The 14091-nt window shown below is 38.2% G+C and overlaps 1 protein-coding gene across 15 annotated transcripts in view; it reads left to right on the top strand.

The window, feature by feature from the left end:
* The window catches only part of CACNB2 (calcium voltage-gated channel auxiliary subunit beta 2), a 241380-nt gene extending 228406 nt beyond the window's left edge, over nt 1-12974 (top strand). For 8 of the 15 annotated variants that reach the window (XM_014889579.2, XM_014889576.2, XM_088160817.1 and 5 more), the window contains 4 exons: nt 4037-4188; nt 4882-4977; nt 6308-6493; nt 11143-12974. In XM_014889579.2, coding sequence (XP_014745065.1) covers nt 4037-4188; nt 4882-4977; nt 6308-6493; nt 11143-11631 — 923 coding nt within the window. In that variant the 3' untranslated portion in view covers nt 11632-12974. Of the gene's footprint in view, nt 1-4036; nt 4189-4881; nt 4978-6307; nt 6494-11139 lie in introns of all 15 variants that reach the window. The other 7 variants (XM_014889577.2, XM_014889575.2, XM_088160777.1 and 4 more) reach the window with 1 other exon arrangement.
* Nucleotides 12975-14091: the final 1117 nt, after the last annotated feature.

Here is a 14091-nt window from a genome sequence, read left to right as displayed (position 1 = left end):
AAGCCATTTATGTAAGGTGTTGCTAATCATTTTGTATTGCATACATTGACAGAGTTGTGTTCTTTTCATTCCATGTGTCTGTAATATCAGGAGCCCTTTTTAAAAAAAACTAGAATGCTTTGTGTCTGTGCCTGTTGCAGTTGAAATCATAAGTTACATATCTGTTTCAATTAACAAAACAGAGCCACTGATACCATAGACAGAAGACAAGGTCAAATTTAACAGGATGTAAAAGTACTGTGCTCAGTTGAGAGTATGTGAATTTCACTGCTCCTTGTGAAGATCAAAATTTCTTTGCTGCCTCAAAGCAGTATTTTGTGCTTCACTTGGGCCTTTGCAGGCCAGATGCATGTCCATTTTGCTTCTCATCCCTCTCATGGAATTGCTATTTCATCAGGGTCTTGCTGAAACAAACTGCTGGCATAGCCACTGCTCTGTCAGGCTGAGTGTCCCAGTGACTCCTGGCTGCTGTGGATGCAGCCCAGGTTTGCAGAAGGGTTGTGTTACTCCAGCTGTGTAACATAGAGAATGTTCCTGTACCATGGCATTACATAAGTAACCCTAAGTTCCACTGCAGTTCATCATGTTATTAACGAATTGACAGAGAAATAAAATGTTGTTGTATCTTTCCCTGTATATTAGATGAGATTATTGTAGTGAACTTGGAAAGATTTTTTCTTGGAATTCACTTGTGAGGTCCAATTGGTGTAAAGAATATTTGTCTGCCCCAAAATGGGGTAAGCAATTTACTTGTCTTCTCATTCCACTGAATTTCTGTTCAAGGTGCAGTAGTGATACTGGTATTTAATATTTGGAAGTAAGTTTAAATGTGCTGTATTTAAAGTTTTCTGGGAGATGTGTACTTACTGTTTCTTAGAGCTGACTCCTTATTGTATGGAATATAGTTGAGTGTTCCTGTCATTTAAAATATGTTCACTTTCTGGTTACCAAGGAGACCATATGAAATAGATTGTAAGGGTCACTTTAAAATTCGGTAGCTGATTTCTGGGTTTGAGTGTTGTAGCTGGGCTGTCAGCATTTCATGATGATTGTCACAGTAGTTCTAATTATTTTATGCCTCTCATGATTGGCAAATACAGTTTATTGGAGTTTAGTGTTATAATTTCACTCTTATGCCTCTCCAGTAGATAAGAAGGGGCATTATTATAAATAGATGGTATTCATGGAGGTGGGAAAATTGCAAAGCTATTACTGTACTGCTTTGAAGATACCCCACTGTCACTGTTCTCAGCTCCCTATTTTAATTACCGGTGACATTTCTGTTACTATCCCCACATGACTTTTTGAGTTCTTTGCTTACTTTGGGCAAAAGTCTGAGAGAAAATTCATGTTTAATGTCTTGTTGTGAAGGAATTTTTGCAGGTAGAGAATTTGGTTTTTGAGAGATAATGCTAAAGAAAAATAAAAATCAAAGCAGTAGCAATGGATAAAGCCTTTGTTATCTAGAAAGAGAAGCTACTATTATGTGAGTAATTGCAACAGTCTTGTAAAGTTGGAATTTAAAGGAGATTCAAGCAAAATGGAAGTTTTTCCAGGAGCTAAAGAAGTACTCTAAGGTACTGGAAATCAGGACCTCTTCAGCTATTCCTGTGGCATTTTTCCCATCTACTCCTGACTGGAGAGGTAGAAGCACATGTTTTAGTTCACCAATCATTCAGTGGAGTTCCTTGAACTTTTCTTCTATACCCAAATTAAGAAAAATAATACTGAAATACATTTTCATCAATGAAAAAGATCTCTCCCCATTTTCAGACTCAAGTGGAAACTATTGGTTCATAGGACCATAGTTACCTGCAGTTATTGCTGTGGGTGTGTTTCACAATAGAACATACCCTGAGGTGTACTCTGCCCTGGCAGAGGGCATTTCAAAAAGTATAGCAGGAAATCTAGTCCAGAGATATGTTCTCTACTGGCAGAAAAGTGCTTTGAGCAGTGTAGCAAACACTGCTTCCCCAGACAAAATTATGATACAATGGCATAGAGACAGATTTTGCTGGTTATAAATTGTCTTGAACAAGAGTTTTTAGCAGTCTGGAATGGCCTTAAAATGATACTTTAACTAATATTGTTATACTGACTAAAGTGTTGAGCCTGGTTTGAAAAAGGAAAAGCAATCTAAATTCATCATCAGAACAGTGTGACGAATTATCTCTGATATGTTCATTCTAGTTGTCACTTGAACTTAAATTAGGGATAGATTATTGACTATCTTCTACTAAAACTCTGAGACAGTGGTATTCAGTGATTTCAGCAGTATCTCTATGTGACAAAGTTGTAGAAAATGTAATTGGGAATGTGCCAAGAACCATCAGAAGTTCTGTCTTAAAAAATGTGGTCCTAATTCAGACAGCAGCGAGACCACAGTGCTTTTATTGACCAGCAGCAAAGCATGCACCATTGTTTTCCAATACACACCATGCACATCTCACAATGTTCACTGCTGTAAAAGACTGATTGTATGTGCCTCACCCAAACTGCAACCACAAACAGTTGGAAGTGATCTCTAGTAAATCCAAACCAATGTCCACCTCCTCCAATAAAGGATATCATCTATATAATATATATATCTATATATCATATATAGATTTTCTAATGACCATTTAGATATTCCTTTGTTTATAAAATTACCATAGCAATCACCTATTGATTTGGAACCAAAATAATACTGGGATGTCTTGCTCTCTCTTGGAAATTTTGCAACCTTTTTATAGTACCTTATTTATTCAGTTGCTATTCTAAGATAGAAAAAAATCAATCTCTTCATATCTCTTGAAAGAGACGATTTGATTTAGAAAACTCTCTCTCTAGCCAGATCAGATAGGTTGTGTTTTCAAGAAAAACTTAAGCTTAATAGATAAAAGGCCAATAATATAATTTCAAGAAACTCCCTATTAAATTTTTGGTACCTCTTCTTGACCTTTAAGTCTCTTTTGGTTGTCTTCTAATATTTTCTTTGAATGGGCTAGATATCTAATCTAGTTTTGGTTCATGAAGCATGCACAACCTTTAAAGGGAAACCTATATGAATTAGTCTTGTCTGGCCCAATGACTTTCTTTATAGACTTGCATAAATCACCCAGCTTCTCTAATTCCTCTGCGAAATCGGCTGATACCAAGATTTGAGCAGGAAAATGTGATTTCATTTTAAAGATGATTTTGCTATTATAAGATATAGTTTTGTTTCAGTGGGGAATGAAGACAGTTTCCACACCACTTGTGAAAGCGGATGCAGCCCATCTGTCTTGGAGAGGTTTGCCCTGGAAAGTACTGCCAATCAGACAGGGTGCTGAGGAGCTGGGAGCATCACTACCAGAAGAAAAGATGATTTTCCACTTGGGAAATCAGCTTCCCACAGCTCCTGAGATTGTCAGGAGGATACCATAGCATTATTTGGATTATTCAGTTATTTTCTCTTATAAAAATGTTTTACACATAATAGCCAAATTTTTAACATGGTACCATTCTGAGGTCAGTAGGAAAAAAAAAACAAAAACTGTTTTCCAGAGCTTTGATGAGTTTAAGTAAATGGGAAAACAGTAGTTTCTGCTATTACAGTATTCAGTACTTCTTAATGCCTATCTCAGGCACTCTAGTTTGAGCAAACTGGTTACTGGGTAAGATTGAAGTCTGAGCTGACATTATTTACATGTAGCAGATCTGTGGCATATTAAGGTTGCCATTTGATACAGCAAATAAAAAAAAAACCGCATTCATACACCTTTTTCTTATATACATGGTCTGGGGTCATGTAAGAGGTGTTATCATTATCCCTCCAGGCTGGAATAGCAGGAGCTGGGAGGTGAGAGAGGCAGGCAGTGGCTGCAAGGGCAGCAGAACAGGGGTGAAATGTTCTCATTAACACTGTATTCATTACCCTACTGTGCCAGGGACCTGCACGGATAACAACAACTCCTCCAGCCAGAGAAAGAGCAACACACCCGTCTACTTCAGTGTTACATTTCTTAAAGCTAATCACCTCTTAGTATTTTCATAACTCTAATTTTCTACATTGCAGCTGAAGTTCAAAGTGAAATTGAACGGATTTTTGAATTAGCCAGGACACTGCAGTTGGTAGTGCTTGATGCTGATACCATTAACCACCCAGCTCAACTGAGCAAAACCTCTCTGGCTCCCATTATAGTATACGTAAAGATTTCTTCTCCTAAGGTAAATATTTTAGATACCTTCATGTTCTTTCAGGGGTTTTGGTTTTGGGTTGGTTTTTTTGGGCTTTAACTTAGGTTCAGAGTTGCTTCCCATTGAATAACAACACATTAATAATCAAAAAGGTATCTGAGCTCTAGTGTTAACCAAAACCTATTTTGGAAAATATGCTGTAGCTTCAATGAGTTTTTTAATTGGAATTACACTTTTTAGTATCAATCACATTAATGCTCATGGTTTGTTAAATCAAAATAATATGGAAATGAAAGAATGATTTTCACTGAATGAGTATCAGACTGATTGCTCAGCTTTAGTATCTGATAATATGCTCTTTCACTGTGGGTAAAAAAATAATGCACAGACCTTGTCTGGAGGCATTTGAAAGAGAAAAATGAATTTGTGGGAAGAGAACTCAGGAGACCAATTTAAAAAATTCAACGTAGAAACAAATGAAACCAGAAGCAGAAAAAAGGCAGGAGCAGAACATTTTAGTGCTTGTAAAGGAAAGGAGATATTTAGATGTAAATGAAAACTAGCACATCCTCGATGAGGGAACATGGGAAATGTTCTTGAAGCCAGTAAATGAAGAATTTGCTCTGCTCATGTGAGCAGTTTCAGATCTAAACATTTTAAGTGGTTATATATGTATAATAAGTCTGAGTCCGCTCACTTTTTTTAATGTCTTATGTTTCACAGGTTTTACAGAGGTTGATAAAATCTCGAGGGAAATCTCAGGCCAAACACCTTAATGTTCAGATGGTGGCAGCTGATAAACTGGCACAGTGTCCTCCCGTGAGTTACTGTTAATTTATGTCTTGTCTCTGGAAGGTGCCTTTCTTTTGAAGCATGAAGTTCATTACATAATTTTCGGGAATGTTTGCCCTCTTCTGGCCATATTTAACTATTGCTTTTTGCAGAACACCTCCTGAGGTCTTGGGGCTCTGCACTAGGATGCCAGGGAAAAAGAGTCCTGGTGACAATCAGTTAGTAGGATGTGTGCTGATACAGTCCGTGCTTCAGTAAACTGAAATTTGTTTTACTCGATAAGTTTTAGGGGCTTATTGGTCTAAAACAGAACTCTCTTAGTGACTGTGCTTTATCTCTGGTAGTTTAGAGTAAGGCCAATGGTTTGAGTAGCTTCCTCTGGGACATCTGTCAGCACAGCCCACCACTGCTGATGTTCTTGGTCAGGGTTTTGGCAAAGAGCTGAGTGGTACTGCATTGCTGGCAGCTCTGCAGTTCTTCAGATGTGCACTGAAGCAAATTCTCTAAATTTCCACCTATAACACCCCAACATAACACCTATGACACCCCAACTGTGTTTTAAGCCTGGCATGCATTGCTGCCTGCATACTCAGCTCTGAAGAGTATGGGTAAGAAACCAGAAGATGGGAGAACAATTCAGTTGCAGATATAATTTGCCATAGTTACAGAGCTGAGTGAAGGGAATGTCATCATCATTTAGGTTTGAGCATCTCAGGTAGGCAATGCTCAGGGCCCCAGGAAATCAGTGAAGAATGCTGGAGACCTGCATAGGCCCTCAAAGCTGCCTTCTGCTCCCTGACCAGGGAAGAAGTGGATGAAACTCCCCTCCTAACTTTAGAAGACTAAAACTAGACTGTGTGACTCCTCTCTTACCTAATATTTACGTGACACTTGGAAATGGAATGATCTGTATTCTTACTGTTGTTAGTTATTGGTCTTAGCTTGCCTTAGTTTTCTTATAGTTATCCTACAGAGAGATTGTATCCCTTTCTTGCAATTCTATTTTTTTCAATGGAATTAATTCTTAATTAATGGAGTTAATTCTTTAATATTTATCTGCTCTTTCTGTAAATTTAAGATTTGTTCAAGCTGCTTCTTCCCTGTCTTCTTTGACTGTTTGTGCATTCCTGTGTGGAAGTCACAAGGCCTTGCTTTAGCAAGTGTAACATTAGTGCTAGTTATGGTCTTTTGTATCAACTGCATTCAGAAAAACAAGCACAGGTGAAAAAAGGGTAAAATATCTTAATGTAAGTCTAAAAATGTGGTTCATTTTTGATTAATGGAAAGTATGATCAATGTCTCTAGCTGATCTCCCTCTACCTGGTGATTATTCTCACTTAAACCTCTCCTTTATCAGGAAATGTTCGATGTAATTCTTGATGAGAACCAGCTTGAAGATGCTTGTGAGCACCTTGCTGACTATCTGGAAGCCTACTGGAAGGCCACACATCCACCTAGCAGCAATCCTCCTAACCAGCTTCTCACTCGCACACTTGCAACAGCCACTCTTCCTATTAGCCCAGGTCCAAATATTAATTTACAGGTACAGTTTTTATGCCATCTCTTCTTTTTCTTCAGTCAACTTCTCCTTCCAAAGCACAGAGTTAGGCTGATACTAGAATATGCTGAATATTTTTTCCTGTTGTTGATAGATTAAAAGCTTTTTCAGTAGACATTCACCCATTTTCAGTGTAAAAGGAAAATGCAAGCATGTTACTGTTAATGCTATTGTATTCATAGTAGCATGTGTTTGTGTGTTAACTAGGGGGCTGGTTTTGATTCCAAGGACTAAACTGGCCTGACTGAAAACATATGTTGATGTAAAATGGAATACTTCAGGTTTTATTGTGCCCAGGACACCGCTGTGCCAGTAATATGTGTACCAGCCACAAGCATTTTTATAGCTGGCCATGTGTAATCCAGTCAGAGAAATCAAACTAGACTAAGACTGTGCACATTCCATCCAGCCTCTGGTAACTTTCTGACTGATGGGCACACTATTGCTAATAGGGAAATCCCAGCCCCAGAGGCCCTGCATGACAGACTGGGCTGTGTACAGGGCAGATCCACAAATGTTGGAGGGAAATCTGTTCCAGTCTTCCCATAGGCTGTAGAGTTGTAGAGGCTGAGGATGACTGACTGTATTAGTAAAGACTCAAGGTCAAAGTGGCCCTTCCAGTGTTTCCTTTGTTCTTTTATTCATTGACCATTGCTGTGAAAAGTACAAACTCCCTTCAAGCCAAACTCTTACATCAAATCCAAGTCCTGCTGCACTGCACATTGTGCAGAGAGACCTTGAGGGACGCTCTGTTCTCACCAGTGAGAGCACTCTCCTGTGCTCTGGGAAAAGCAGGCTTTATTCCTGCCTCTGCACTGATGTGCCTGTTGATATGGGCATATTATGTCCCCTCTATTCTCCTTTGACTTTTGGTTTGTCTAATTTTATTGAGGTGTTCAGCATAAGGGGAGGCTCTTCTTTGGATATGTGTTGCGTGATATGAAATGAATATTTCACTACTTTATTATACGTAGTGACTCCTTGAGGCTGAGAAGTTCACGGAGGGGGATAAAATATATCTGTCCCAGATCAAATAAAGGCTTACTACATCTAAATTTCTACCTAAGATCAATATATGCCCATAAATTTTATACATATGCAAGTTACAATTCATAACTTTGGCTAAGAAAAATATCTCCTTTCGGGTAATCAAAGGAAAAAAATGTATCTGCACCCAAATTAAAATGCAAAAAAGTCGTGCTCATTTTTTATGGTTTTGCAAAACAACTTTTTATGTCAAATAATTTCTTTCTCATTAGAAAACCACAGACTTGACAAGTTTGTTCTTTAACAAGAAAAATTTCTTTAGCTATCTTGGAGGGTGAATCTCCTCTTGCTTTCAGACACAGTTGCAGGAAAAGAGACTGTAAGCTATAGCTTATTTCTGCCTTTTTTTCTGTCCTCAGAGCTGAAACACCTTGAAAAAAATGTGAGCTGGAAGAATTTCTGAGTATGAAATTCAGTATTGTTGTGTGCAGCCTTGCTAGATAAACTTTCTTTGCTTTGTAAACCTCTAAATTATTTTGCTCAAGTTTTTTTATGCTTTTTGGGTGTGGATTTATGGCTCACATACTCATTGTATTAACCACATTTTCTGGAGGAACTATGCAGAGTTTTAATAACACTTTTCTGAATGCTGTGCTGTCTCCTTACAAACTAACAGATTTTTATTTTAAGGACTAAAAATGATGGTGTATTTTCAGTTTCACGGTTTGTTTGTAGGTCTACTAATACAGAAGTATGAATCAACAGGGGTGCCTTATGGAACATAAAACTTTTCTGTTCCTTTGGTATAATTTTCCTACAGTACATCTTCTGCTTACATCTCAGACCTGAGCTTGTCATTGCCTTGGCACAGAGTGGGTCTGTTTTTTAATGATGGTGGTTGAACCCATTCTTTCAACAGTGTTAAGACCCTGTGTTTAGAGAATTTAAAGTCTGTGCCGTTTTTCTGGACTGCTCTGCAGGAAAAAGTGACCAGTCGTTTGGTCTGGGGGAGCCACATGTGCACTGCAGAGCATTGGAGTCATCTTCCCCTGGGGCCAATGCAGTGCCCCTTTGCCACAAAACATATTTGGGGTTTGTGGTTTTTAAGTCCCCAGTGTACATTGTAAAGAGGGATTTGTGTTGCCAGCTGCCAGAGGGGCATTTTTACAGCATGAAGCTGCCTGTGTGCATTGCATGGCACGAGGTGCTTGAAGGCATGAGGCCTCCTGGGACAGCTGGAAATGAAATAGGCAGACACCTATTACACCTTGTGTCTGCCTGAGGGAGAGCTTGGGAACAAACTTGTATGGAAATAGTTGGCTGACACCAAAAGGACTGGAGCAACCTCACACACATATGGTGCAGGGAAACAGGGACCACTGGAAATAGGGAGCAAGGCAAATTCACTCAGTGGACAAAGGCTTCTCTCTCCTCTTTCAACATTGTTTAAACTTCTTTCCAAGAACCCCTACTTCTTTGAAATAGGATTATCTCAAACTTTCTCTATTTTAGACAAAAATTGTTATGAAATTGGCCCCTAAAATTCCTGCACTGAAGAATCTATTCCAAATCAGAGCCCGAATTTGGTTATGAATCAAAAATCTGGACTCTAATTCAGATTCAGACATTACCTGTTCAGTGGCCCTGTAATATTTAATGAAATTTACTGACAATGAATTTGCCCATAGATACAAAAAGCCCTAACACTACTCTGGAATTGCAGGTATTAGTTCGAAATTTATTCATTGTATTCTTTCACATGTGCTCTTCATAGCACAGAAAATGCATTCTGACCTTGTAAAAGTAGCAGTGTTTCCAATGCGGGTTCAAATTTTGCATTTGTTCTCACCACAGCAATGACAGATTTTATTAGCCATGATTATGTATAAGTACCTGCATTTGAACACATGAGAATTATATATATTATTATATTATTATTATGGGTTTCACATGTATATTATGTTTATATGCCTTAAAACCAGTCATGGTGATGAACTGATAAAAGTTGTGTTTACACATGCAAAGCGGGCACTGCTTTGAACTCTTTTGCTTTTAACTTAATTTCATTTACAATTCACCTCTGTTGAGTCATTTCACCTTGAACAGATCTATTCATGTTTACAATTATTATATTCCTTTCTGGCAAATCAGAATCATCTTGAGAATCATAAACGCAAGAACAAATAAGAAATTTGACTGCTATTCCTGTTACTTTGTTCTCATCTATACCATTTGTTTCAAATTAGAAACCCAGCTTGTCTCTCAGAAATTTACGTAACAAAATGTTGTCTTAGAAAATTAAGATCTGTGATATTTACCAAATTGCTGATTTGAAATATGCTGCTTTTTATAAGTTTCTGATTAAATACAGATTATTTTCCTTTCCAATTTCCTGTAATTTTACTTTTTGGGTTGCTAGGAAACCCACCTGCCAGGATCTGTGGCTGAAGGACAAAATTCCTCCTTCTCCTAGCTCTTTTCCACAAAATAGAAAGACAGAAAGAAGATACGTCCATGAGCTGCCCTGGGGGCAATCCTTATTTTTAGACAACTCTCAACATAGAAGCACAAACTTAAGACTAACCTTGGTATTCAGAACGGTATCACAAACAAATGCCCTTACAACTCTGGTAAAATCTGCATTAATTTTGAGGCATCCGAGATGATTTTGTCTTGACAGTCTTTACCTCATCTGAGAATTATAATTACATTTCAATATTAACTACTAAAATTTTTACAGTTATTTCTAAAAAGTCCTTAGCTGTGGTTTGGCAATAAAAGCAGGTTAATGTAATGGAACCCCTAAATGAGGTAAATAATGCCACTTGTTCATTTTGCAGTGATTTCAAAGCATTTATGCGGGTGAAGAGTAGGTTTATTACCTGGTAATTTTTATTTCAGTTTTTTAATAGCAGTGGTGTGTTAGGAAATTTTGTATGTGATAATATCACTCTCCTCCTGCTTTTCTTGGCAATGGGCTGTATTCTCAAGCTCTTAAAATTTTAAGATCAATGTTTAATTTTTCATTACCAAGAAGGAATGAAATTATTACTGAGAAAACAGAAGGTCAGTGATACTATTAGTATCATAATACAAACTTTATTCATACCAGATTCAATTGCATTTTTTTTCCTTAAAAAAAAAGTTACTCTATAAGAGCCAAGGTTTTGTACTTTGGTTCTTTGCTGGAATCTACCTCCTCAGCCCTCTAAAATCACTTTCCCATAGCAGCTGTTTCCAGACACGCATCTATAAACTCTCAACTGAGATATGTCCTCTCCTGGCATGAGATCTCCTCTCAGTTTTTCTGCAGTTTGTGCTGTTTCTGCATGCTCTCGTTTTCCTTGGAGGGTGGTGGCAATTATTGCTAACTGGAGTAGTCAGAAACATCACAAGAAATGAGAAAGTGCCGCAGAATAACCCCAGTGCCACCCTCCATTCTGATGCGACTAGAAAGAATTGTTTGTATTATAATACTGAATTTTCAGTAAAAATTGAATACTAATGGTTTCTTTCCTAGTTTAGATTCAAAGTGGATTGTTTTGTACTTAAATTTGATCGGTTTCATGGTACTTTCTAGTTGAATTTGATATCGGGGAAGTTTTCCAGTGTGTACCTCTTGACCTTACTGCTGGTTCTGGTAGCAGGGATCTCAAGGAGACCAGAGGAATGACCATTCGGTCCCTGAGCGCAGCAGTTCCCACATTGAAGAGGAAGCACGGGTCGAGCCCACCAAGAAATCCCAGCACCGCTCTTCCTCCAGCCAGCACCACAACCATCGCAGTGGTGTCAGAGGCCTTCACAGGCAAGAAACTTTTGACTCAGAAACACAAGACAGCAGAGATTCAGCTTATGTAGAGCCAAAGGAGGACTACTCACATGAGCATGGTGACCACTATGATTCTCACAGGGATCATAATCACAGAGACGAGTCCCATGGGATCAGTGAACACAGACACAGAGAATCCCGGCACCGCTCAAAGGAGAGGGACCGCGAGCAGGACCACAATGAATGCAACAAGCAGCGCAGCCGTCATAAATCAAGGGACCAATATTGTGACAAGGATGGGGAAGTGATATCGAAAAAACGTAACGATGCAGGAGAGTGGAACAGGGATGTTTACATCCGACAGTAACTCTTGCCTCTGGCAGTCTTGTGTTTCTTTGAAGTCTTGTAACAATGCCCCTTGAAAATATCTTGGGTTCTTCTTTGCAGAACATATGGTATCCTTCTTCTGTATGCTGATTTGTATTGCTGTTGCTTGCATAGCAATAGCATGAAATAGAATATTCATATACTTATTTTTTTGGTTAGTGCTATATGAATTAGTGTAGTACAACTGAAGAGTTCCTGATGTTGTACTATGACATTTTTCAAGCTGTTTTTGGTAGCTGCCACTTGAACAATATCTGTTGCCATCAAGGTGTTGTTAGTGTTTTTTAAAAAAAAGGTACATTTGATGTTTAATAACTTCCCATGTATTCAGCAAGCCAGGATCAGCACATAAAAAAATCTAAAACTTTTTGTCTGCTCTGATTTTTAATTTGTATGCACTTGATTTGCATATTGATTTAAGCACCACTCTGTTGCTTGTACCTCTGGTGGTCTCCGTATGAAGACAGAATTCAGTCTTGCCTTACACACAGGGGATCATGGAGTCAAAATCTATTTTCTATGTACTGGTACTGTGTACTGTATATACAGTTTATAAATGTTATTTCTGCAGACACCTTCTTACTATATAAGTTTGATCACACTGTTTTAGAGTCCTAATGCCAAGTCAGCAGATTTGCTTTTGAATTACTGGCAACTGGAACTAGCCTCACTTAGGAAATCTGTAACAGTGTTCAATCTAAATATTTTTTCTTCTGTAGCAGAAAGCTTATACTTATTGTAAATACGGATGAGTGCTTGAGATAAAGGGTGTAACTCTTATACCATATGCTGTCCTTGCAAACCAAATTTTGCATTTTAAAGTTACGGTAAAGTTAATGAACTTACCACTATAAATTATTCTTCTCTGTTCAGGTCATAATTTTGCAATGGGCACAGCTTAATTTTTGTTCTACTGTCAGTAAACAGAGCACACGTGTTGGAGGTGTGGATGTGAGTGGGTGGGTGGTAGATTGGCGTTTGTGTGGGTGTGCACGTTAGGCAGCAAACTGCGAGAATCTACTGAAGAAAACAAAGGTTACTCAAAAGCCCAACAAGTCTATTTCTATGTTCTGTCTCTTAAGTTAAAAACCCAAATTGCATTCAGGGCATATGAGGGAATTTACTGACCCAGGTAATTGGGAAAGCATAAATCTGCTGGCTCTTTGTTGAGACTTCAGGAGAGTAAAATCAGGCAAATGTTACTGTGAGTTTCACTGGAAATGTAAAATCTTCGTGTTTTAGAGTATTTGTTTTAGTAAGAAAAGTTTACACAGCTTGTGGAGAGTTATTTTGTTGGAAAAATAAATTTTTGTAGCTTCTCCACTTTTTCTACACTTGCCAATTCTCTGCATTCCCACTCTGCAGCCAGCTCACTGTTTTTCCTTCACCAAAGCTGTTGTGCTGCTGATGAGAGCATAGAAAAAATGACTGTGACTCTGTTAGGAGCTTTCTAGAGAAAATGCATTGAAATCAAAGGGAGTGAACACAGTTTGTTTTGCACTGAACATCTGTTGCACTGGTAAGTGGGGGGAAATTCACTATTATTTTTGACTCCAGGTTCCATACCCTTGCCTAGTGTAAAAGCTGTTCTGCATCACATTTAGTCTTTGTAGTACTTGTATGAATGAAATACTTTTTGTATTTCCCTGTAAATAGCACATTATATAAAGACTGTAGTGTGATAATAATTAGTTTAGCTGGGAGTTCTTTTTATTTATTATTTCAGTTCTGGGAATATCAGCATTGCCTGATTTTGAATATCATTTTAGTGAAATGGATAAGATATATGGCAGGTGCATGCTTTCTCAGCATCCTAGCTCAGCATCCAAGAAACTCCCTTTAATATTCTCTGCCCTTCCTCTCCTACCCCTCTTCCTGATGCTTTATAAGCATTTTTACACCAACCTAAGAGTGGGAAATTCTGCTGTCAGTTATCTGGCCATTCCTCCCAGTGCTGCTGACTGTTGTGGTTATTCAAGGGTAGGTTTTGGCTCAAAGCATGAACTGTGGGGAACACAAGAAAAAAGGTTATTTTTCTAAAAATAAATTCGCATCATTTTTCTAAACATCACTAAATGGCTTTGTAGAGAAAGGAAGAATAGGTAAGTAGATCTGTTGGATATAAAATGGATATAGAAGAGTACATAAACTGGTTTTTGATACAAGAGAATTTTCAGGGTATCTGTAAAAAATTATATTAAAAGACTGTTGTTTGAGTCATATCAGATCACGTGTAAGTGGGAAGAAAGTGATATTGTCTTGCTCTGTATAGCCTGGCTTGAGCTAATTTACCAGCTGCAGTAAATGGTGTTGCTCCCTGCAACCCATGGCAGTTACATCCTCTAAGAAGTGATTCCACTTCAATACCTTGAATATTTTGGGTTTGTTTTTTTTTTGGGGGGGGCGGTTTGGTTGGGTTTTGTTTTTGTTTTGGCTTTGT

This window comes from Sturnus vulgaris, chromosome 1 (assembly GCF_052056855.1).
Source record: "Sturnus vulgaris isolate bStuVul1 chromosome 1, bStuVul1.hap1, whole genome shotgun sequence".
NCBI lineage: Eukaryota > Metazoa > Chordata > Aves > Passeriformes > Sturnidae > Sturnus > Sturnus vulgaris.
This window is presented reverse-complemented; position numbering and strand designations above follow the sequence as displayed.